This window comes from Eptesicus fuscus, chromosome 16, assembly GCF_027574615.1.
Source record: "Eptesicus fuscus isolate TK198812 chromosome 16, DD_ASM_mEF_20220401, whole genome shotgun sequence".
Taxonomy (NCBI): Eukaryota; Metazoa; Chordata; class Mammalia; order Chiroptera; family Vespertilionidae; genus Eptesicus; species Eptesicus fuscus.
Window position 1 is genome coordinate 53,533,057 of NC_072488.1, and position 22,511 is coordinate 53,555,567.

General features: G+C 46.2%; 1 protein-coding gene across 1 annotated transcript in view; it reads left to right on the forward strand.

The window, feature by feature from the left end:
- DNAH6 (dynein axonemal heavy chain 6) overlaps nucleotides 1-17,684 on the forward strand; it is a 216,325-nt gene extending 198,641 nt beyond the window's left edge. The window contains exons 70-76 of the mRNA XM_054727991.1: nucleotides 3,741-3,870; nucleotides 7,234-7,361; nucleotides 9,665-9,850; nucleotides 10,339-10,411; nucleotides 11,312-11,463; nucleotides 14,747-14,969; nucleotides 17,384-17,684. Coding sequence (XP_054583966.1) covers nucleotides 3,741-3,870; nucleotides 7,234-7,361; nucleotides 9,665-9,850; nucleotides 10,339-10,411; nucleotides 11,312-11,463; nucleotides 14,747-14,969; nucleotides 17,384-17,487 — 996 coding nt within the window. The 3' untranslated portion in view covers nucleotides 17,488-17,684. The remainder of the gene's footprint in view (nucleotides 1-3,740; nucleotides 3,871-7,233; nucleotides 7,362-9,664; nucleotides 9,851-10,338; nucleotides 10,412-11,311; nucleotides 11,464-14,746; nucleotides 14,970-17,383) is intronic.
- Nucleotides 17,685-22,511: the final 4,827 nt, after the last annotated feature.

The window sequence follows — 22,511 nt, forward strand, 5'->3', positions numbered from 1 at the left end:
AGTTTTACTCCTGTAAGACCTCCTGCTGCCGCACCATTACCTACGAGGAGTCCAAGCTCCTCAGCAGGGCACTCGCGGCTCCCCATGGCCTGGCCACTACAGACCTTTCCAGTCTCATCATCTGTCATGCTCAGGTGTCTGCAGCTAGACAAAAGCCGTGAAATGAGCTATGTCCCTGAGGGCCCTGGGATGCTTTAAAGGTTGAAGACTAGGTTGGCCTCACAAGGCTAACAGGTATCATCTCTCTCTCTCTCTCTCTCTCTCTCTCTCTCTCTCTCTCTCTCTCTCTCTTTCCTACTCATCCTTCTTTGTAACTTAAATTGTGCCCCTACAAGTGTTAGAGGGTGAGGTTTGCCTAGATACCGAGGAATCCATGCAAAACGACAGTGGAACCTCCAGAAAGAACATCAAGAAGTTAATGCTCTGAACCCTGGTGTCATGTTCTCCACCACTAAAATCGCTTTGCTAGTCGGTGAGGAGTTAGAATAGTCTTATTTCTCCTTATTCTGCTTCCAGCAGGAAAAGGAGGCGGGCTGACCTAGTGTTCATTTGCACTCATATCTGATGTTTGCTCTGCATGGGTGGGGCTTGGAGGGTGAGAGAAGGGGCAGGGGAGTGTGGATATGGTGTAGGGGCGTGCTGAGAAGTGCAGCACTGCGGGTAGGAGCAATACCCGTGGCAGTGTGTGCCCGGGAGCACAGTACTTTGTGTTTTCTGTTGGTTCAGGATGACTGAGAAGGAGAAAACAGGCATGTAGTGAGCCCCCAGTATGTTTTTCTGTCCTGCCTCCCTCCCTCCATTTTTCTGGTATAATGTGTGCCCTACTCCCACCCCTTCCTCATCCATAAAATTCTGATAAGAATTCTAACTACCCAGTTCCTTCACAGAGGTGAGCATGTCACTCAGGCCGGGCCAAAGGCAGGATCCCATCACCTCACCACCTGAATTGGTCCAAGGAACAGGCACAGGGCCCATGCTAGGTGAATGGGAGTCCCTTCCGGAGATAGTGTATATAGATGCTGGGATGGGGGGAGGGCTCTTTCTTTCCTCTTGGAATCCCTGGCTAGGATGCTGTGTATCTGAAGTGTCCTGTGGCCTTACCCCTGGCACCCTCCCCACTCCCCTACCATGTGAAAGAAGGTCATCTGTCATAGGAAGGAATGAGAGAAACAACCAAGCATGCACAGGAGAGAAAGCACTGGATCTATTCATGCCTGAAACCCACATGACTTGTGTTTTCTTCCCAGCTATGTGAGCCAACAGGTTCCTTTGCTTTGCTTTAGCTGGTTTAGTTTAGCTAATTCTGCTTCTTGTCATCAATAGAATTTTAACACAAAAGATACAAATGATTCCTTCCTTAGCCCAGCTAAAGGTGCTTACTAATAAAGAATATTGAACCTAGTTTAAAAACACACACACAACAACTGAACGTTGACTTGTACATATCAAGTGGAGATACAATGAAGAAATTTGCCTCCAAAGAGAATAATGAGCATAAGCCAAGGGCAATCTGCATAGATTGCCTATGAGCAAACGGAAATCTGTTGTCTCTTTTCTGATTAGAGGCTGAAAAAAGAAAAAGAAAAAACGAACAGAGGCTGAGTGAATGGGGCGGGGGAGAACAATCCCTAAAGATAAGGGATAGGAAACACCATCTAGAAGACACAGACTCACCTTCTGCGAATCATCTACCGCAGAAACCAGAACAGAAAGAATATGTTCTGGCATCTGGGATAGAGAATGAGACCCAGCCTATAAGAGAGAGAAAGCCAAACTTTGAGAACAGGCTGACGTGTATATACCAAGGATGCCATGAGATGTGAGAATGAAATATTTCAAGGAAGCTAAAAATACCATGGCAGAATTAAAAGCTTCTTGGGAGTCTTAAAGACCAGAACTGGAATATAGATTATCACACATGTGATGTAGGGAACAAACTTAATAAACTTTCCAGAATGGAGACTGAAATGTCCAAAAAATAGAAATGATGAGAGATGACCGTGATGCAAGGAGATTCAGCAAAACAATAAGAAACAGAAGCAATCATGGGATTTTTTTGCTTTTTTGAAAAGGAAACAAAAAAAAACTGAAGCTATGCACGGACATGTTCTAGAACTAGTTTGGAACTACAATAATAAGAAAAAGGTCATGTTAGCATCTGGTCCACCTTACTTCCATCCTCCCCCCCCCACCCCACCCCAAAAAAAAGGATAAATGGTCTACTATATTAGTCAGGATAGAGTCAGTTGTGCTGCAGTAAGAAAATTACTCAAGTCCCAATGATTTAGTGCAACTGCTGTGATAGCAGATTGATAGAGGGGTTGTACTTCACATAATCATCCTGGGACCCAATCTCTTATAACGTACGTAGCTGCATTCACTTAGAAAACAAAAAAAAGGCCCTTTCATTCACAGCCTGGGAAGAGAGAAACGAAAGAATTAGGCATAGGCTTTTCACTGCTTCAGCCTGCAGAGTCCACCATCACTTTGACTCACATCTCATTTAACATAATAGTCACATGAGCCATCTTTCTGTAAGGGTGCAAGAAAGTGTAATCTTTGCTCTGCCCTAGAGGAGAAGCGAACTGGGAATGGTTGCTCACCAGAAGTCTCTAATTCAGTTACCATCATAGGAAGTGATACCAGGCTCGCTGCGCTAAACGTTTCAAGACTCTTCCATCCAACCAAGGAGTTAAGAGCTAAAATAAAAAATTCATGGTATTAAATGACTGGCATTGAGCAAGGAAACCAAACTATTTAAGTATAGCATTAAGTAAATGACTTCGTATATGTGTTTAGAATCTAATGAATATGTCAATAGTAATGTTTGAAAGTATGTTCATGAAACTGAAAAAAAAATACTACATAAATTATATGGGTTCAATTTTTTTTAACCGTGTGCACACATATAGAGACAATGTCCAAGATGGGAGGTGGGAGGGAGCAGTAAACCAAAGTTATAAATATCTCTGAAAAGCAGGATCATGACATTTTTTCCTCTGTACTTTTCTGTGTTTTCAAATTTTCCATAGTAATCCATGAATACTTTCATTTAAATAACATTTTCTCAATTAGAAAAGCATGTTCTAAAACTCAATTCTCATTATTTCTTCCTTACTTTCATAACTGCCTTTTAAATGATTAGCTAAAAAAAAAATTAACCATTTTATTGTGGTGAAATATATACAACATAAAATTTATCGTTTTATTTTATTTTTTTAATCCTCACCTAAGGTTCTTTTTTCTATTGATTTTTTTAAGAGAGAGAAAGGGGAAAGGAGAGAGAGGAGGGGGAGAGAGAGAGAGAAACATCACATGAGAGAGACACATTGATTGGTTGCCTCCCACATGGGGTCAGGGATGAACCTGCAACCAAGGTACATGCCCTTGGCTGGGAATCAAACCCACAACCCTTTGGTCCACAGGGTCTATGCTCTAATCACTGAGCAAAACCAGCCACGGCCTAAAATGTATCCTTTTAGTCATTTTTAAGTATACAGTTCGGTGGCATTAAGAAATTCACAGTGTTGTCCAACCAAAATATTTTAGCCATAACACTGACAACGATGTACTGTGTATTTCCAATGAGCATATTTTACCAACTCTTTCTTCAACATAAAATATAAATATTCCTTGTTTTTTTGTAACTGCCATTATTTCAATAAGTGAACTGCAGGTGCTACAAAATTATGTTTTGAGAATTGGAGTCTTCACTGTTCTGTCTCTTTTCACCATTACAGTACAAAGAGACCACCACTTTAATCAACACCATACTTGAAGTTCAGCCAAGGTCATCTTCTGGTGGAGAGGGAAAGAGCAATGATGAAATTGTCCAAGAACTTGTTACTTCTATCCGGGCCAGAGTTCCAGGTAATAAATAATTTCTGGCATCTGTATATAATGGAACTTTTAGGAGTAAACTCAGAGAGCTAAGTGACAGCAGGTGTCCAAATTGCTTATTATGCAGACTTGTCTTTACATAGAAAGCTCTGGTGATGTGGCACATTCCATTCATAGACTAGAGGCCTACTGCACCTCAACTGCCAGGAGCGTAAGGAGCAAGTTGGTTTCTAGCCCCTGTAACTTTCATCAGACTTTTTTCTGAGCTTCCTAATGTCTCTAGCTCTGTGCCGTCCAAGAAAGTAGCTGCTAGCCACATGTAGCTACTTACACTTAAAATTACATTTAAAATTCCTTTTCTCAGTGGCACAAGTGGCATTTCAAGTGCCCCTATATTGGATAATAAAGATCATTTCCATTATCATAAAAGATTCTATTGGACAGCCCTGCTCTAGAATCCATGTCATTTTTCTTCTCCATTCAAGATAAATAGCTGAATTAATTTCACCTTGTTTTCTGGTGAGTTAAGGAATCTTCCTGAATGATCACAGATTCCACTTTAACACTTTTGTTTAAATGACTGCAGATGTAGATTTATTAATCTACTAGAGGCCCATTGCACAAAGATTCGTGCAAGAATAGGCCTTCCTTCCCCCTGGCTTTGCTCCTGACCAGAGCGCCACTCCTGTAGTTCCCTCCACCCCCCGCCCTCCCCCTCATAGCAGGCATCCTGCCCCGCCCACCGCTCCGCACCTGCATATGCAAATTAACCCACCATCCTTGTTGGGTTTATTTGCATACTCACTTCTGATTGGCTGGGGGCATTGCGGAGGTACAGTCAATTTGGATATTTCTCTTTTATTAGTGTAGATTGCTCATGGTTGGAAGAGATGTAATTATAGGGAAACAAAAATTTAAGCAGAAAATAAAACAATGACTGTTTTAGGAGTAAACTGTTTCTCACTCTACTCACAATAATTCTCATACCAAATTGTATGGATCATTCCCTCACATTAAATAGTTCTCCAACTCTCTGGACACCAACTGGGTGTCCCTACAATTTAATTATGATCTTAACTCCCAGACTTAGCACAGACCCCACAGATTAAAGGCTCAGTCCCACAACAAGACTGCCCCCCAACTATAGATGCCACTTGCAAGTCCCAGGTTGTGATCTGTACTTCTGACCAACCAGCTACAAATCAAGGGTTCCCACAACCCCAGCCCCTTCTTGGGTTCAGTAATTTTCTAGAACAGCTCACAGGACTCAGAAAAACAATTGCCTTTATAGTTTGTTTTAAAGTAAGGTGACCAGATCGTCCCGCTTTTGGCAGGACAGTCCCGATTTTTAACAATTTTCCCCGCATCCCACGGCGTTTTAAAAAAGTCCCTATTTTTGGAAAGATCTTTAAATAGGGACTTTTTTAAAATGCCGTGGGACGCGGGACAAATTGTTAAAAATCGAGACTGTCCCGCCAAAAGCAGGACAATCTGGTCACCTTATTTTAAAGGCTATCATGAAGGATAATGATAAAGAGCCAGATGAAGAGGTCCTTGGGCAGGAGCTCTGTCCCCCGAGGAATCAGGGTGCACCACTCTCCTGGCACATGGATGTGTCCACCATCCCAGACGCTCTCCAGAGCCTTTTGGTTGGGCTTTTATGGAGGCTTCATTTCGTAGGCATGGTTGGTTGATTAAATGATCAGCCCCCAGCTCCTCTCCTCTCCCAGGAGGTCAGAGAATGAAGCTGAGAGCTCCAAGCCGCTGATCACAGGGCTGGTTCTGCTGACAACCGGCTCCCCCATGCTTTGGGTTTCTAAAAGTCAACTCATAAACATAAGCTAGATGTGGTTGCAGGGGGCTTGTTATGAATAACAAAAGAAGCTGTTTTTACCTTTATTATTCAAGCTGTTTCAGGAGCCAGGGTCAAAAAACAAATATGAAAAGTGATATCCCTATTGTTTTTCTCACTTATGAAATTACAACAGTTTTAGGAGCTCTGGCCAGGAGCTAGAGATGAAGACTGAAATATATGTATTCTTATTATAGTACAGTATCACAGATTGAGTCTTGCCAAGTGCCCCAGAAAAAAAAGGGGCCAGTGTGACCTCATAAACCGGTTTGCCTCCTAAAACAGGCCTCAAAAGAATCTCTTCTTGAGCAGAGTCCTGTTGATGTTGAAGCAAACTGAGTCAGTTATTTTAGAAAGCAATTTTTAATAAATCTAAAATGAAAGACTAGGTGAAATGGAATGAAGATGGATGGATGGATGGATGGATGGATGGATGGATGGATGGATGGATGAAGATAAAGTGCATTTGTCTCAGAGTTCCACTGACACCTAGGAGGTTTTCTCTCCAGGCTTCATAAAGCTTATACTTTTACTGTGAAATAAATTACGCCATCTGCTAAGAATCGGGGCAGGGATGCAATCAGCTCAACAAGAGAACTGAGGGTTTGGAACAGCACCTGAGGCAAACTGTTATCAGTGGGGTGCCCTCTGTGTCCCCACCTGTTACCAGTGGAAGTGGAGTTCTTGGGGTGCCACAGGCGAAAGAATTCCTGAGGCTCCCACAGGAGTTATTGTGGTGAGCTTTACTGATGAGGTAAATAAAATACCACGTGCGGGCATGCACGTACAGTGCGACTGAAACTTCGTGGCCCATGCGCAGAAGTCGGTTTTCGGCCTGGGCGAGGCTATTTTGAAGAAGTGGCGTTAGAACACTCAAGGGGCCAAAGAGCCGCATGTGGCTCATGAGCCGCGGTTTGCCGACCACTGGACTAACCCATGCTGCTTGTGATTTTTTACAGCAGCCAAAATGTGACTGGTTAGGAAGGAATATGATGGGTGTGTTTCAGAGCCACTCATTTACCCACACTTTATTCAGATATGCAAGGAAATGCAGTTCGTTCATATTTTTAGAGTTAATATGAGCCTCCACTTGCTGGATTGTAGGGGAAAAGAAGAACAAAATTTCTGATCCAGCTTGAACCAAGGGCCTGTTTCTTAATTCAGTCAGTCCCTTTGAATTATGCTCAGTAACTTGGAATAAATGGAAATTCTCATCTCTTTGTTTCTCACTGCCAACCCTTCCTCTCCCAGATGCAACACAGGTGTGCTGGGAAGAGTAAGGCTTATGCACCTGCAAGGCAGAGGAGACTCGGGGCCCCTGGCACCTCTGTTCTCAGGGATGTCTCTGATCTACCAGGTAGCTGCTTGTCCGGCTAGCATTTGCCACCCACTTCTGCATGGCCTGCCTCCCATTCAGCCTAGGCCCAGGTGCAGGAGAAATAGGCTTAAAGAAAGGTTAAGACAAGTAAATTACAACCACAATGATATGAGGATAGAAATCAGTGATAAGTGATCTGAGGAGCTGACTCTTTCTGTTTCAGAAATACTGGAAATGGACACGGCTTCTGAGAGCCTTTTCATCAAGGACTCTCACGGACGCCTTAACTCCTTGACTACCGTTCTCGGACAAGAAGTGGACCGGTTTAACAACCTGCTGAAATTAATACACGTATGAGCGCTCACTGCCATCACTGCTGCGGGGTATCAAAGCTGTGTAGAGAATTATATAATAACATGAGTGTGCTTAGAGCCTTCCATTCCCATCACTTCAACATTTCCATTTGAATATGCTAACAATTCTTCAAACCCAACTGGTTTAAAATTGAATTTACCCTTCCCAAACAAGGCCACGGTCCCTCTCTAATAATGCCTTTGTGTATATGGGACAAATCCTCCGTCTCCTCATTATCCTTACACCCTTAGAATTACCATTGACAGGTTAGAAATGTGATGGGAGACCTAAGCATTAGAGATTTAGTTCTCATTCCTGATGTCTAGTTTGCATTGAATAAGATCGCACTTATGAGGACTGTGAAAGCCAGGATTTCCCAAAGTGTGGGTCACAAAACACCTGCTGTAAAATCCACTCTGCTGCAGGTTCAAAATGTAACTTCTGATCCCATTCCAACCCTGAGAGAGAATTTCTGGAAATTCCTGGGAAGATGGATATTTTTAAAGAAAACTCTCCCAAATGATTTCACTGCAACTAAAACTTGAGAGCAACTCTTTGGTCCTTTGCCTTATGCTCAGGAATATGTTCTCTCCACATGGTCTTGAATGTGTAATGATGGCTAAACACCTTCCGGGTTTCTACGTGTATAACTTTGATAAGGGAAACACAAAAGCTATTAGAGACCAAATATAGAGCAATGACAGGAAAAGTTTTACCACCGAGCAGGGAACCAGATACCTAGCACAGAGTCAAGGCTCAGTGATAAGATTGGGGAGGACAGCCCTAACTGGTTTGGCTCAGTGGCTAGAGCATCGGCCTGTGGACTGAAGGGTCCCAGGTTCGATTCCAGTCAAGGGCATGTACCTTGGTTGTGGGCACATCCCCAGTAGGGGGTGTGCAGGAGGCAGCTGATCGATGTTTCTCTCTCATTGATGTTTCTAGCTCTCTATCCCTCTCCCTTCCTCTCTGTAAAAAATCAATAAAATATATATATTTTTTTAAAAAGATTGGGGAGGACAGATGGGGTAAATCTTTTAAAGCCCAAGGCCATCTGTCCCCTCCTAGGAAAACAAAGTCTCTGAATGTTTCTGGTTGGCTGGCAATACCTAGGCTCATGGGTTAGGAGTACACAGTGGCAGCTGAATATATGAAGTCCTCACCTTGGGACTGTGGCATCAAGGCAGGTGTACGCCAGTGTCAGCAGGCCAGATAGCCAGGTCAGGGCTTATTACCTTCTGTACTGAATTAATCAGGATACAGATTAAGTTGTTGTGATAAAGATCCCCAAATATAGCAACCAAAACCATATAGAAATTCACTTGTCTCTCAGCTACCTTCCCAGAGGGAGCCCTGTCTAGGGCAGGTAGGTTGGTCTTGCTTTCTGAGGTCATCCAGGGATCCCAGAGAGAGGTTTGGCTCTTCCAGCCTTAACAGGTAGCTTCCACTTCTGAGTCTAAGGTTGCTGCTCCCACTGTCCCCTTTTGCTAGTCACTGTGGGGAAAGAGAGCTGAGGGAAAGCAGCTTCCTCATAAAAATGTGATCCAGAAGTTGCATACATCATTTCTTCTTGTATCCATTAGCCAAAACTCGGCCACATGGCCGCACCCCAGCTGCAAGCCTGGCTAAGAAATAGAGCCTCTGGGTGGATTGCTCTCTGCCCAGTGAAAACTAGGGGGTGGGGAGGACTGGTGTTCAAAGGAAGCAGAGGAGATGGGCGCTGCTCATCTCTTATCTCTTCCACATCACCCACTAAGTATCCCTTCCTCCATAAAATCTTCCTGGACATCAGCCCTCCCCTCCAACATTCGATGACTTAGGAACCCTTCCTCAGGGGTCCATCATTTCTGGTTCTCTGTCTGTCACTGTAATTACCACATTGTTTTGTAATTACCCCTCCATGACTAAGGCTTTCCCAATGGAAAATGACTTTCTTAAAGAAAAAGGGATTGGTATATTAGTCATCTCTGTTTCCCTAGTACCTGATGCATACTAAATCTTCCAGTGGCATTGTTCAAAACCATATCTTCAGGCTGCTGGAGACATTTCTCTTCCTCCTCTTCTTCCCACTTCATTGGATTCTGCTACTAACTGCCTGAACTGCCTCCCACTCCCAGATTTTACATTTTTGTTGTAAAAATGCATGAAGGATGGGAGGGTCTGACCCACCAGACAGTATGCAGAGAGTATGGAACCCAGCAAGAGGGCCTATCAGCCAAGGCAGCACCTGCCACCACCAATGGGTACATTCCCACTTGCTAATTACATCTGTGGAGGGCATCAACCCTTTCTTGTTCTCTTAGACTTCTCTAGAAACCCTCAACAAAGCCATTGCTGGATTTGTGGTGATGTCTGAAGAAATGGAAAAGGTGTATAACAGTTTCCTCAACAACCAAGTTCCCTCCCTGTGGTCCAATACAGCCTACCCGTCCCTGAAACCACTAGGATCATGGGTCAAAGACCTTATTCTGAGGACTGCATTTGTGGACGTAAGAAAATGCTCTTCTTTGGGATTTGATAAATCTAGCGACACAGTTGGCCCTAAGGTCCTTAGAAAGCCCTAGCTAAAATATCGACGACCCTTGAGGAATCATCTCAGCCCAAAGACACGGATCCTTTCAGAACGGCATCACTTTAGACATCTTGTGCTAATTATAAAGGAGTTTGCCCCAGGCCCTTATCCCAGCATCCCATCATGGGACCCCACTGTGAGGTACAGAACCAACCTGAAATGGGCCCAAACTCCAATGTAACCTTGCTACCATCTCCCTCTTCTTCACCCTCTGTAATAACCAGCTTCTGGGTTTGTGGTCAGGCTGTGGGGTGAGGACAGGGCCAGGGCAGGCGGTCAGGATGGGGGTGACTCACTCAGGACAGCTTTAGCTTCTGCCTCCTGAGAGGCCCTCCAGAATCTGACTTTGATTGAAATGACAAACTCAGGAAAACAGTACATTTTGGTGTAATGTGTCTCCTTCAGCTGTGGCTCAAACGAGGGCAGCCTAAGTCCTTCTGGATCTCCGGGTTCTTCTTCCCTCAAGGATTTCTAACAGGTACGAGCGCTTTCCCCACAGACGCCCCCAGGAAGACATGGTGTGCTCTGCACCGGGCCTCTAGGACGGGCAAGATGGCATGGCTGCGACTGGCCTCGCCATGAGGCTGTTGACTTAAAGGGAAATCCAATGAGGCCCAGCTCTTCCTGGCTTGCCAGGGAAAAGGATGACAGAAACAGCAGATGTTCCGTAACCCCTGCCCTTGTCAGACGATGCAAATGCAAACACCGCTGCCCCTGTGGACACACACATTGAGCCCCAGATCCCCATGCAACCCGTGCTCCAGGGCATCACGTGCCCTCCATCTGCTCTGGCTCCAAGTCTAAGCAGCTTCCCTCCCTCTAAAAATACTCTTTTAAGAAAAAAAAAATTAATTTTTCATTATAGTTGACTAAAAAATACTCTTGATGTCCTTTCATCAGCCCAGGGGGTGGAAGGGTGTTATTCCCGGGATTCCTGCTGGAGACCCCCAGAGTGGGCCAGGGACTGGGTTGCTAGATGCTAATCAGCTGAGCCCTTTTTCTCTCTCATCCTGAATCCCCAATAAACAGCCCATGCGAGACAGCTGAGCAGGACTGTCAAGTTGGGGAGACTGGGTTCTGAAACTCCCTCACTGGTTTGTCTCCCTCAAGGGCAGAGCAGTGCACTACAGACAGCTTCCTTCCCTCTCTTCCCAGCCAGGACCACAATACAGGTGTTGGCCCCGCCCCTCCCAACATCTCCCACAGGCTTCCTGTCTCTGTGAACTAATTCAGAATAAGGTGTCAATGGTTGCCTCTTCTCCATGGAGAGGAAGCTCTCTGATGCTAGAGCAGCCTGGTTGGGGGCAAGTGGGGGCTGTGTTTGGACAGCAGTGGTCTTGTTCAGAGGAGCCATTTTTCTGATGTTTTCTATTTACAGGAACTCTTCAAAATCATGCTCGGAAATACAATTTGCCTATAGATGAGCTGAGTTTCAAGTACAACGTAATTCCTGCCTATCGGGATCAAGCCGCAGTTATAGAAGCTGCCAAGACAGTGAAGTTTGGACAAGAACTGCCCATGGACGTGGAGGTATTGTCTCCCGGACTGTTGTGATAGCAAAGCAGCGTCTGTCCCACTGTCATTCAATGTCTCTGCCAACCTCCCCTGCCTCTCCTGCCTCCCATATGTGAGAGCAGAAGGGGCAGGATGGGGCTCACACCCCCCAAAATGAGCTCCCCAATTAGCAATGACTAGATCTGAACCCAATGTGGGGCAGGGGCGAGGAGGTGGAGGTAGTGCCTACATCAGCAAGCAATTCTCAAACACCAGCTGGGGGACCTATAATTCAGCTCAATTCTGACGCTACCCAGAGATAGCATCAGACCCCACAGGTTCAGAGTTCAGTCCTACAAGATTACCCACCACCCCCCCCATTTCAAACGCCAATTTCAAGCCCACATTGTCACCCGTGCTTCTGACCCATGACTCCATCCTGGGGTTCAATCAATTTGCTAGAGTGGCTCAAAGAACTCAGAGAAGCTTTATTTTTAATATGGTTTTATTGATTTTTAGAGAGAGAGGAAGGGAGAGAGAGATAGAAACATCAATAGAGAGAGAAACATTGATTGGCTGACTCTTGCACCACCACCCCCCACCCCCAAGTAGGGGGTCAAGCCTGCAGACTGGGTGTGTGCCCTAATAGGGAATCAAACCAGCAACCTCTTGGTGTATGGGTCGACACTCAACCACTGAGCCACACCGGCCAGGGGAAACTTTTTACTTAACTAGTTACTGGTTTATTATAAAAGGATATAACTCAGAATAGTGAGATGGAAGAGATGCCTAGGGTAAGGTATAGGGCAGTGGTCGGCAAACTCATTAGTCAACAGAGCCAAATATCAACAGTACAATGATTGAAATTTCTTTTGAGAGCCAAATTTTTTAAACTTCTTCTAACGCCACTTCTTCAAAATTGACTCGCCCAGGCTGTGGTATTTTGTGGAAGAGCCACACTCAAGGGGCCAAAGAGCCTCATGTGGCTCGTGAGCCGCAATTTGCCGACCACTGGTATAGGGGAAGGGCACGGAGCATCCATGCCCACCAGGTGTGCCACTCTCCCCACATCTCCACCTGTCCACCCTGAAGCTCTCAGAACCCAGTCCTGTGGGGTTTGTGGAGGCCTCATTACATAGTCATGGTTGATTGGATCACTGGCCATCGGTGACTGAACTCAGTCTCCCTCCCTAGAGGTGCTGTGGGGGATACACTGAAAGCTCCAGCCCCGTCTTTAGGTGCTGCCCAAGCCCATCTCATTAACATAACGAGACACCACTATCACTTTCAACATTCAGGAAATTCCAAGGATTTGGGGAGCTGTGAGTCAAAACCACAGAAAGCCCTGGCTGCTTGCTCAGTGGTTAGAGTCTCGGGTTCGATTCCCAATCAAGGGCATATACCTCGGTTGCAGGTTCCTCAGCCCCAGTAGGAGCATGTGTGGGAGGGAGCCAATTGATGTTTCTCTTTCCCTCTCTCTCTTTCCTCCCTTCTACTCTTTCAAAAAATCAATGGGAAAAATATTCTCAGGTGAGGATTTAAAAAAGTAAAGAAAGAACCATGGAAGAAGACCGAATATATATATGAAAACAATATTTTGCTTATCTGAGTGACCAAATATATATATATTTTTATAAATCACAATATCACAGATACCTACAGTAACTTTCTTCTTGTGGAGAAAATATATCAAGAGGTTAAAAGCAGGAGTTTCAGAATCAGGCAGGCCTAAATTTAAATTCTGACTCTTCCCCTCAGCAAGAGCACTGCTCGGCACTGCTGCTCTGAGCTGTTCTGAGTCCATGTATTCTTCTAGATTCTTCCCGACTATGGGTAGAAGGACAAAGATTACATGGGAAAGTAGGAATTATAGGCATGAGAAAGTAGGCACAGTATAATCATTACAGGTTATAAGTCTGCAGGCTGCGGGAGGGGGGGGGGGGAGTGGCCAGGAAACGGGGGACTTCACAGAGGGCAGGTGTCTCTGGTCGCCCCGGGACCAGATAACAGGCAATAGGGGCTGGGGTTTGTAAAAAGCAGGTGCCTCCAGGACTAGATTGTTTCAGCCTCTAGGTTGTAAATCCTTCCATAATGATAGGCAGTTCTCAGGACAGGAGGGTGGACTGCATTCTGATGTTAGCGCCCATGTCCCAGGGCATACAACTCCCAGCCAGGTTAGAATGTGCTTTCGTTAATCAGAACGAAACAGTCATGGCTAACAGAGCATGATTAATATTTCTTACTTTGTTTCTTGTAACAGCTAGTCCCCTATATTCTATTTCTGCCCCTTAACACGAATAGGCAGCACTAAGGGCTGTTTAAACTCTTCGCCCCCATAGTTTACAACCTCCCGAGCAGAGGCTCTCAGAGTGGGGTTCCCAGACCAGCAGCATCAGCATCGCCTGGGAACATATTAGAAATGCAAACGCCAAGGACTCCTTCCAGGCCCACTGACTCAGAAATCTGTGTATTTTAACAAGCCCTCCATGGGGGTCTTAGCCCGCTAAAGTTTGAGAACCATGGCTCTAGAAGGTTAGTGATTCTCAACCTTGACTGCAGGTTAAACTCACCTGCAGCGCCTTTAAAATGTTCCGATGCCCAGGCCACATCCCAGTTAGACCAGAATCACCCCAACACACTGGGCATCGTTGTTTCTCAAAGATCCCCTGGTGATTCCTGTATACAACCAGGGGTGTGAACCAGCGCTGCCAAGCTGAGCACCCAGCGTGGAGGCACTGAGATGTTTATGGGGGAAGGGGGCCTCTGCCTCAAAGCATCGGTTCACCCCAGCGGGCCTCATATGTGTCATGAAATCAAAAATTTGCTCCAGATCGCTCTTGCCAATAAAGGATTCACTAACCAATCAGTGGAGTTGGGGTGAATGGCTTTTACTAACTAAACCTGCCTTAAAATGTCACGGTATTAGTAGGAATTGTTCCTGGGCAATTCTATCAGCATCCACTCCACTCAGATCTGCTCCCATATCCTTGAAAGACCTTGCTAACAAATAACTGATGATCATCACAGCCCTATCCCATCTGCTTCCCATGAAGAGGGAAAAGTCTTAACATCATGATCGCTATTCTGAAGCACATGAAGGGTTTCCCAGGGGTATCGCCTATTAGACATGTTGATGGAGTATGAGATTTGGTGTCAAACTAAAAAACAAGTTATTTGACCTGTCGGAGCCTCTCGACAGTATTCTCCTCTCGAGACTGTAACAACAATCTGTTCTTAGAATTAACTGAGGAGGATGTGGGGCCACAGCTGCTGACCGCCTTCTCCTCTTCTCACCTGTAAACTTCTGGGTGTGTTTCAGTTGCCCTCTCCTGAGGATGGTGTTCTCGTTCATGGGATGTTCATGGATGCTTTCCGGTGGGACAATAAGGCGATGGTGATAGAAGATGCGTTGCCCGGACAGATGAATCCAGAGCTGCCTGTGGTGCATTTTGAACCTCAACAAAATTATGAACCAAGCCCAATACTTTATCAGTCCCCACTTTATAAAACAGGGGCCCGGGCAGGAACACTCTCAACCACAGGTGAGGATGCTCTAACATTGGTACTAATAATGACCAAATGCAAACTACAGCGGAAGCCCAAACACTAAGCTCTCCCTTGGGCCAACTAGCTAGGCTTAAAATGAGGCCAACTTATACAAATTTACAAGTGCTGTAAACTATGTTTATTTTAATATGGAATATGGTTGGATATTTTAAAACTGATGGTTGCTTCTATTAGTCTAATGCAGTGGTCGGCAAACTGCGGCTCTCGAGCCGCGGTTTGCCACTCTGTTGACTAATGAGTTTGCCGACCACTGACCTAGACTCTCGATTCCAATAATTACAGGCTGTTGTTGTCCCTTGTGATTAAGCCCCTATCCCAGTGGTCCGCAAACTCATTAGTCAACAGAGGGGCAAACCGCGGCTCGCGAGCCGCATGTGGCTTGTGAGCCGCAGTTTGCCGACCACTGGTCTAATGAGTAGAAAATAGTTTATTGAGCAGTGACTTCTAATTTTTAAATGAGGGTGTGAGTCAACACTAAAATCTCTCACCAAACCCATTGAGACTCATCAAAGAGATTTTAAAATAAATTATTAAATGGAATGCCAGGCTGCAAAAATGGAAATCTGAGTAGCCCTGAAACTCAGATACAGCCCTGGAAAAAAGGAACCAGACAGAAAGAGAGCCCTCTGGACAGATAAGCTGAAGAACTGAATGGAGACAGCGAAGGGTAAGCAAGGAGGATGAGCTGAGGAAATCCCTCAAAATTCGCAATGCCATTTTTTAAAAAAGGAACGCTGTGGGAAAAGCCAAAATCCCCAACATTGATCTGGTAGGCAATCTGGGAGAAAGTAGAGACAATGAAGAGTGATAATATTTTTAAAAAAAATAATGGCCAATCATTGCCCAGAAAAGAAGAAACACTTGAGAGATCTCATATGGAGAGATCTCACAAAGTCTGTTAGGGATAATTTTTTAAAACATAAATAAACAAATAATCAAATTTTTAAAAGTAACCTAGATATATCAAAATGATACTTAAGATGATCAGAGATGCCCGGCCGGTGTACTCAGTGGTTGAGTGTTGACCTATGAACCAGGAGCTCACTGTTCGATTCCAGGTCAGGGCACAGGCCAGGATTGCAGGCTAGATCCCCAGTAGGAGGCGTGCAGGAGGCAGCCAATCAATGATTCTCTCTCATCATTGATGTTTCTCTCTCTCTCTCTCTCTCCCCTCTTCTTTCTTCTCTCTGAAATTAATAAAAACATATTTTTAAAAAGACTATCAGAGATAAAATCCTCAAAGCAAAGAGGTAAAACGTATTAACATGCTGAAATTAAAATTCCAGAGAATAAGATTGATAGACATCTCTCATTATCCACAATGCGTATAAAAAGATAATAGAGAAACATCTTCAAAGGCCGGAGACAATACAACTTTGAACCAAAATTGGAAATACAAGCAATTTATCATCCAAAAGAGAAAGTGTGATAAAGACAGTCTTAGACATACAAAGGCTCTAAATTAATAACCACTGGCTCTCTATTTAACACACACACACACACACACACACTTAAATCTTTCAAAGTTTGACCATAAAAATGATTTTAATAATAATTTAGAACTAAATTTCCAGATGATAGAAATGTGGGAGATGAAGCAGGGCAGAAAGAACTAAAAAAACAAACAAAAAAACTTCGCTTTTGAATAGAGAATATAGATACTGATGATACTTATTTTTCTAATCAGTTAAAGTATGTTCTCTAAGGGTAACATACAGAATAGAACTAAAATAGACACTCTTATTACCTGCATGATCTCCCACTCCTATTATAAATCTAAAAAGTATTAAGAAGCTAAGAGCCCTAGCTGGTTTGACTCAGTGGATAGAGCGTTGGCCTGGGGACCAAAGGGTCCCAGGTTCGATTCAGGTCAAGGGCACATGCCCAGGGTTGCGGGCTCGATCCCCAGTAGGGGGCGTGCAGGAGGCAGCCAATCAATGATTCTCTCTCATCATTGATGTTTCTATCTCTCTCCCTCTCCCTTCCTCTCTGAAATCAATAAAAATGTATTTTTAAAAAAGAAGAAGCTAGAAGATGCCCAGCCAGCCAGTGTGGCTCAGTGGTTGATTGTCGACCTATGAGCCAGGAGGTCAGGGCTCAATTCCTGGTCAGGTACATGCCCAGATTGTGGGCTCGATCCCCAGTCTGGGGCATGCAGGAGGCAGCTGATCAATGATTCTCATCATTGATGTTTCTCTCTCTCCCTCTCCCTTCCTCTCTGAAATCAATAAAAATATATTTTAAACGGTGAATAAAATCACCACAGGGATGCTGTCAACAACATCCAGACTCTGGAAAATGCAGTTACCTTGACTCCTAGTGCTGTACTCTTGGTATTAAGGGGTTATTCTTTAAGTAATGACCACGCTTCTCCTGTATCCTTAACTAGGTCATTCAACCAACTTTGTGGTGACCGTCCTTTTACCCTCCAAGAGGTCCAAAGATTACTGGATCGCCAAGGGCTCGGCTTTGCTCTGCCAGCTGAATGAGTGAAAGGGGCCGCTCTGTGCTGAAAGGAAGCAGGCTAGGGGTCTTTGAAGGGAAGAGTCTAATTTATATGTTCAAGAGTCTAGTTTATATGTAATTTATATGTTAGCAAAACAGCATTACTTCTGATCTGATTTAATGGTAGTAAGTGTGGCTTTTTACTTCTCTTATAATCTAAAATAAAGTGTTTGAGTTGTTCTTTCTGTTGGTAATTCAAGCTTTGATGTGAAAACAGTGGGTTCAGCTCCCACCTCTTCAACCTGCTCCCCCTACCCCAAATGAGATCCAGGAAACTTCCCCTTAGTGACCTGAGGGACCGCCTGCCCCCTGTGCCCCCCCCCCCTCCCCCCCCCTCCCCCCGCAGGCAGCCAGAACTCAGCACTTCCTTACCCACACAGGCTCCCTTCCTCTTCACACAAACAGGAAAGGCCTGGTATGCACTTAAGTCACGTGGCCCGGGTGATGATGAAGATCAGGTTTCTAGGCCAGACAAAGGCTCAGAGCCTTCATCATGGGAGGTTGAAGCTGTGCCCATGACAACTGGTAGCAAATGAGCAGGAGGATAAGATCCTGGCCCACGGCGGCGCCGGTTCCCCCACTCCACGTGGCTATATCACAACCCTTGGAAGAGCCTGAGCTTTCACCGAAGTGCAGGTCGGTCCTGCCCAGTGCCCAGGAATTTTCCCCTTCCGCTTCAGGGTGGGCCTGTGAACACTGTCCAAGTGCCAGCAGGTGGAAGGACTGGGTCAGTCACAGGGATCCAGTCCTCCCACTTACCTCCTCTCCCTCCTGCCCAATCCTATCAAAGTGAAGAACAGACTCAAGTCTCAGAGCAGCAGGAAGCGCCACTTGTACTCCTCAGAGTCCAGTGCAGAAGTCGGAAGCCGCTCTTGGTGTTTCAAGCAGGAACAGGTGCTCACTAAGCTTCGGGAATGGCTGCGGCTGCAGAAGTCAGGGAGTTGACACTAGGCACCCCAGCAGCTGCGATCCAAGGTCAGAAAGCTGCAGGAAGCCATGCAGCTCACAAGTACGCCAGGCTCCTGAGCAGCTGGCTAAACAGCGGGGTGTAGAGCTTGGCCCCCCGCACAAACTTGGCTCTGCTGGAACCTGCACTTAACTGCCACCACCGCTGAAGAGAAAGGTCTTCTGCCCCCTCTGCCTTCCAGTCTCACATACATATATCTCACTATGAGAATCTTAGTTATGGCAGCAAGGGAACCTGGGAAAGTTTAGCCCTCCTGCCCCTGCAACACAGGGGGTGCAGAGGTGGTGGACATGGATCCTAAGGGCCATCACACCACTCTCTTCTCTGAGACCCTCAAAGGTCTCTGGGCCCAGGAAATGACTGAATGAGCCCACAAGAAGGTCTCTGGCAAGGAAGGAGAGGCCACAGAGCTGAAAGCCCAGGCAATCAAGCTACCCTAAACCAGGTTGGGAACAATGGCATCTGCTTCATATTGGCCCCACCCAACTTCTGGGAAGACCCTCTGGGTTGTGAGCTACTAAGAGGCCCAGTAGGACCATCAGGAAACTGTGCCACAGGTGGAAGACCCTGGTCTGGACACATGGTGGGATCAGGGTGAGGGTGGGGGAAGGGAGGCCTAGATCGGCTGGGCAGGGCTAAAAGTTCCGATTTCAGACTAAACTGGGGCAGTTCTACTCTTACTCATTTTATATAGACATTTCCGATAAGATTTTATTTGTAAAGGACATAGACATATAAAATAAATACATAACGAGACAGGAGGGGGGCATTTGAAAACCCTTTCTTGCACCTGACAAAGCCTACCCATCTTCACACGTCAGTGACACGCTCACATACTACACATAATGAAAGCGGGTGTCAGAGTGCAGGAAGCAGCCTGCTCACCAGACCAGGAATCGAGAGGAGCAGGACAGAGGCCCACGGCCTACTGACCCCCTGCATCCAGACCAGGAGGAACAGGGAGAAGAGCAGCAGGAAGGACAGGACAAAGGGTCAGGATCCAAAGTCGCAGGCAGGCCCAGGAGTAGGGCCCGGGAGTGAAGCAGTGATGGTATTCAGAGGGTGTCAGCAAAAGGGTGGCTTCCCCAACATATACACATTATGGGGAAAAGTCTACACACAAGAAAGGTATTTAATTATTTTCACATTTACAACTAATTATTTTCAGACAGCTCATTATGTTTCAAAACTGTACACCTACCCCCAGCATTGTTGGATAAACCCTAAGTCATTAGCATCAACACTGGCTTTGATTCTGAACATCTCCTGGGCTGGGTCTATCAAGGCCAGACCAGAGCCTGGAGGACAACATTGGCTATTCTTCAAGTCCAGGGGGTCAGGGTCTTGGCCTGGCTCCTCCAGTCATTACAGGTGAGGTGTCTCTGTTTGGAAAGCCAGAACCAGCATCCAAAACACCATAACCTCAAACCACTGAGACCTGTGTCAGCCTTCTGATCTACATAAACGTGAGGTAATAAATATGTGGTGTTGGATGTCACTAAGTTTTCCATTATCCCAGGAAGGCGGAGGGGCGTGGCTGCCAGTTGCCCTCGCCTCTGACTTCCTAATACTGGCCTACCCCAGCACCCAGGTCCCCATTTAGCAGCCCTCCTGCCCTACCCTCACCAGCCTGCCCCAGATTCAGGTTCCATATGATCAAAATCATCCTCGAAGATTGTCACGTGGCACTGAGGATGGGAAGAAGGAAGCAGGTATCACCATAGCCACTCCCCTGTCCTCCTCGACACCCCTTCACTGTGGGCATTTACCCTGCTCTAGGCCCTTATCCCTTCACCCCTTCTCCTCCCTGAGCAGGAGCTCCATGGAGACTTCATGCTCCCGCCTGGCCTTACCTAGGAGCATGGTAGGCAAGTTCACCACCACAAGATCTTAGACTCTAACGGAGCACATCGTGTGTGGGGGTGTCGGGGTAGCTACTGCCGAAGCACACGCCAGGCTCCTTGGGATCATGCAGGAGGGTGAGCTCAGGCTGGGAGAGTGAGGCCGAGGCGGCATTTGCGCTGGATCGCAGTCTGCTAGAAGTAGAGGCAGGGGAGCGAGTCCCTGGCAGAGGAAACTGCACGAACAAAGACAAAGGGGCTGGAACGTAAAGAGTGGGAGGAGAAAGGGCAGAAAGGGAGGGTTGTGTGGGCGGAGGGGTCCGGGCTGTATCCTGGCTCTAATCAGCTATGTGACCTTTCAGTTTCCTCGTCAGTAAAGGAGAGGAAACACCCAGCGCGCAGGCTGGTTTGGAGGTTTAACTGAGAGTCCGTGTGAGCCTGGCCTCCACCTGGAAATCGCTCAGTCGTTGTTCTTTTCCTCCCCTGCGAAGTGTGAGCAGCACCGTGTGATGACAGCACCTGCTCTCGGCCCTCACTGTGCATCCCAACCTCAGGGAGAAATTTTTAAAATACTGATTCCTGCCCGACCAGTATGCTCAGTAGGTCATTGAGCATACTGACTAGGGGGTCAATGACCAGGGGGTCATTGTTCGAGTCCTGAACATGCCTGAGTTGCAGGCTCAATCCCCAGTGTGGGAAGTGCAGGAGGCAGCCCATCAGTCATTTTCCCTCATCATTGTTGTTTCTATCTCTCCCTCTTCCTTCCTCTCTGAAATCAATAAAAAATATATATTTTAAATATACTGATTCCTGACTGCTCTTCCTTCAGGGACAGGTGTTAGGACTTAAAGACAGAATTCCAGAGCCTAGAACAACCAGCAAAACACACACACACACACACACACACACACACACACACACACGCACACACACGCACACATGCACACACGCACACACACAGAGCAGGGCCCTCTCCAGCACCCCTAAGGGCAGTGTCAGACCCCAGGCCAGTCAGTCAGCCTGGGGCTAGGGCTGAGAAGGGCCAAGGAACTCAGCCCACCCTGCTTTCTGGAGCACACAGTCCAATGGATGAGGAAAAGCCACAGTCCCCCCACCAAAACCAGCAGAGAACAACTAAGGGCCGAGCCCTCCCTCCAGAGCTAAAGGAGAACAGAAGGGAGAGACGGGTGGAGACCTGAGCTACAGAACTTGAGATTGGAAGACTGTGCTGCATCACTCACTCTGCCATTGTGAAAGTGCTTCTTTCCAAATCCCCATTTTACTGGTAAAACACACACACACAACAACAACAACAACAACAACAAAACAAGTGAGGTGATTGTCCACGATTAGGACACTATTGAAGAAATGTAAGAAGAAAGCCTAGGTCAGCAACTGCTCCTTCTGCACACATCCAGGCTCTGGTATTTCTTTCTTTTCTTTTCTTTTTTAATTTAAATTCTTTTTTGTGTAAAGTATTACATGAGTCTCCTTTTTCCCCCATTGACCTCCCCCCGGCCGCTCCCACCCCCAGCACATGCCCTCACCCCCTACTGTCTGTGTCCATTGGTTATGCTCATATGCATGCATACAAGTTCTTTGGTTGATCTCTTACCCCCTCTCCCCCCGCCTTCCCTCATAGGTGGGACAGTCTGTTCGATGCTTCTCAGCCTCTGGTATTTCTGACCTTAAGCCCAGAGCCTCCTTGAGAAGAGGAGAGAATTATTTCTAAAAGCTCACAAAAGGCAATAATTTTCCCAGTCTGTCTGAATGTACACAGTAATAGTTAATGGTTAGTAATAGCTCATGTATCAGCCCCGGGCCTTATACTTAGGATGCTCAGAGTCAGGTAGGAGAGAGAAGACAGACACATTTTAGTGGAAGTTTTCAAAGCGAAAGGTGCCGGAAAGAAGCTGGGATTCAGCGCTGAGTTCAGAAGAGAGAGGAATGCCTTCTAACGGGAAAGTGTTATCAGGAGCCCCTTTCGGTGAGAGAGCCACGGGTGATGTTGCAGGCACCAGCCCACCCAGCAACGGTTTGGCCACGCTGCCCAATCAGCATGGCTGATTTTGCAACTGCAAAAAGTCCAAGCTGTCATCTCACTCCTCCCAGGGGCACCTGAGCATTCCCTGCATGGGAGAAGCACCAGAGGCAGGGTCTAATCAGAGGTAACCAGCAACTCACCAGCTCCAAAGACAAAGAAA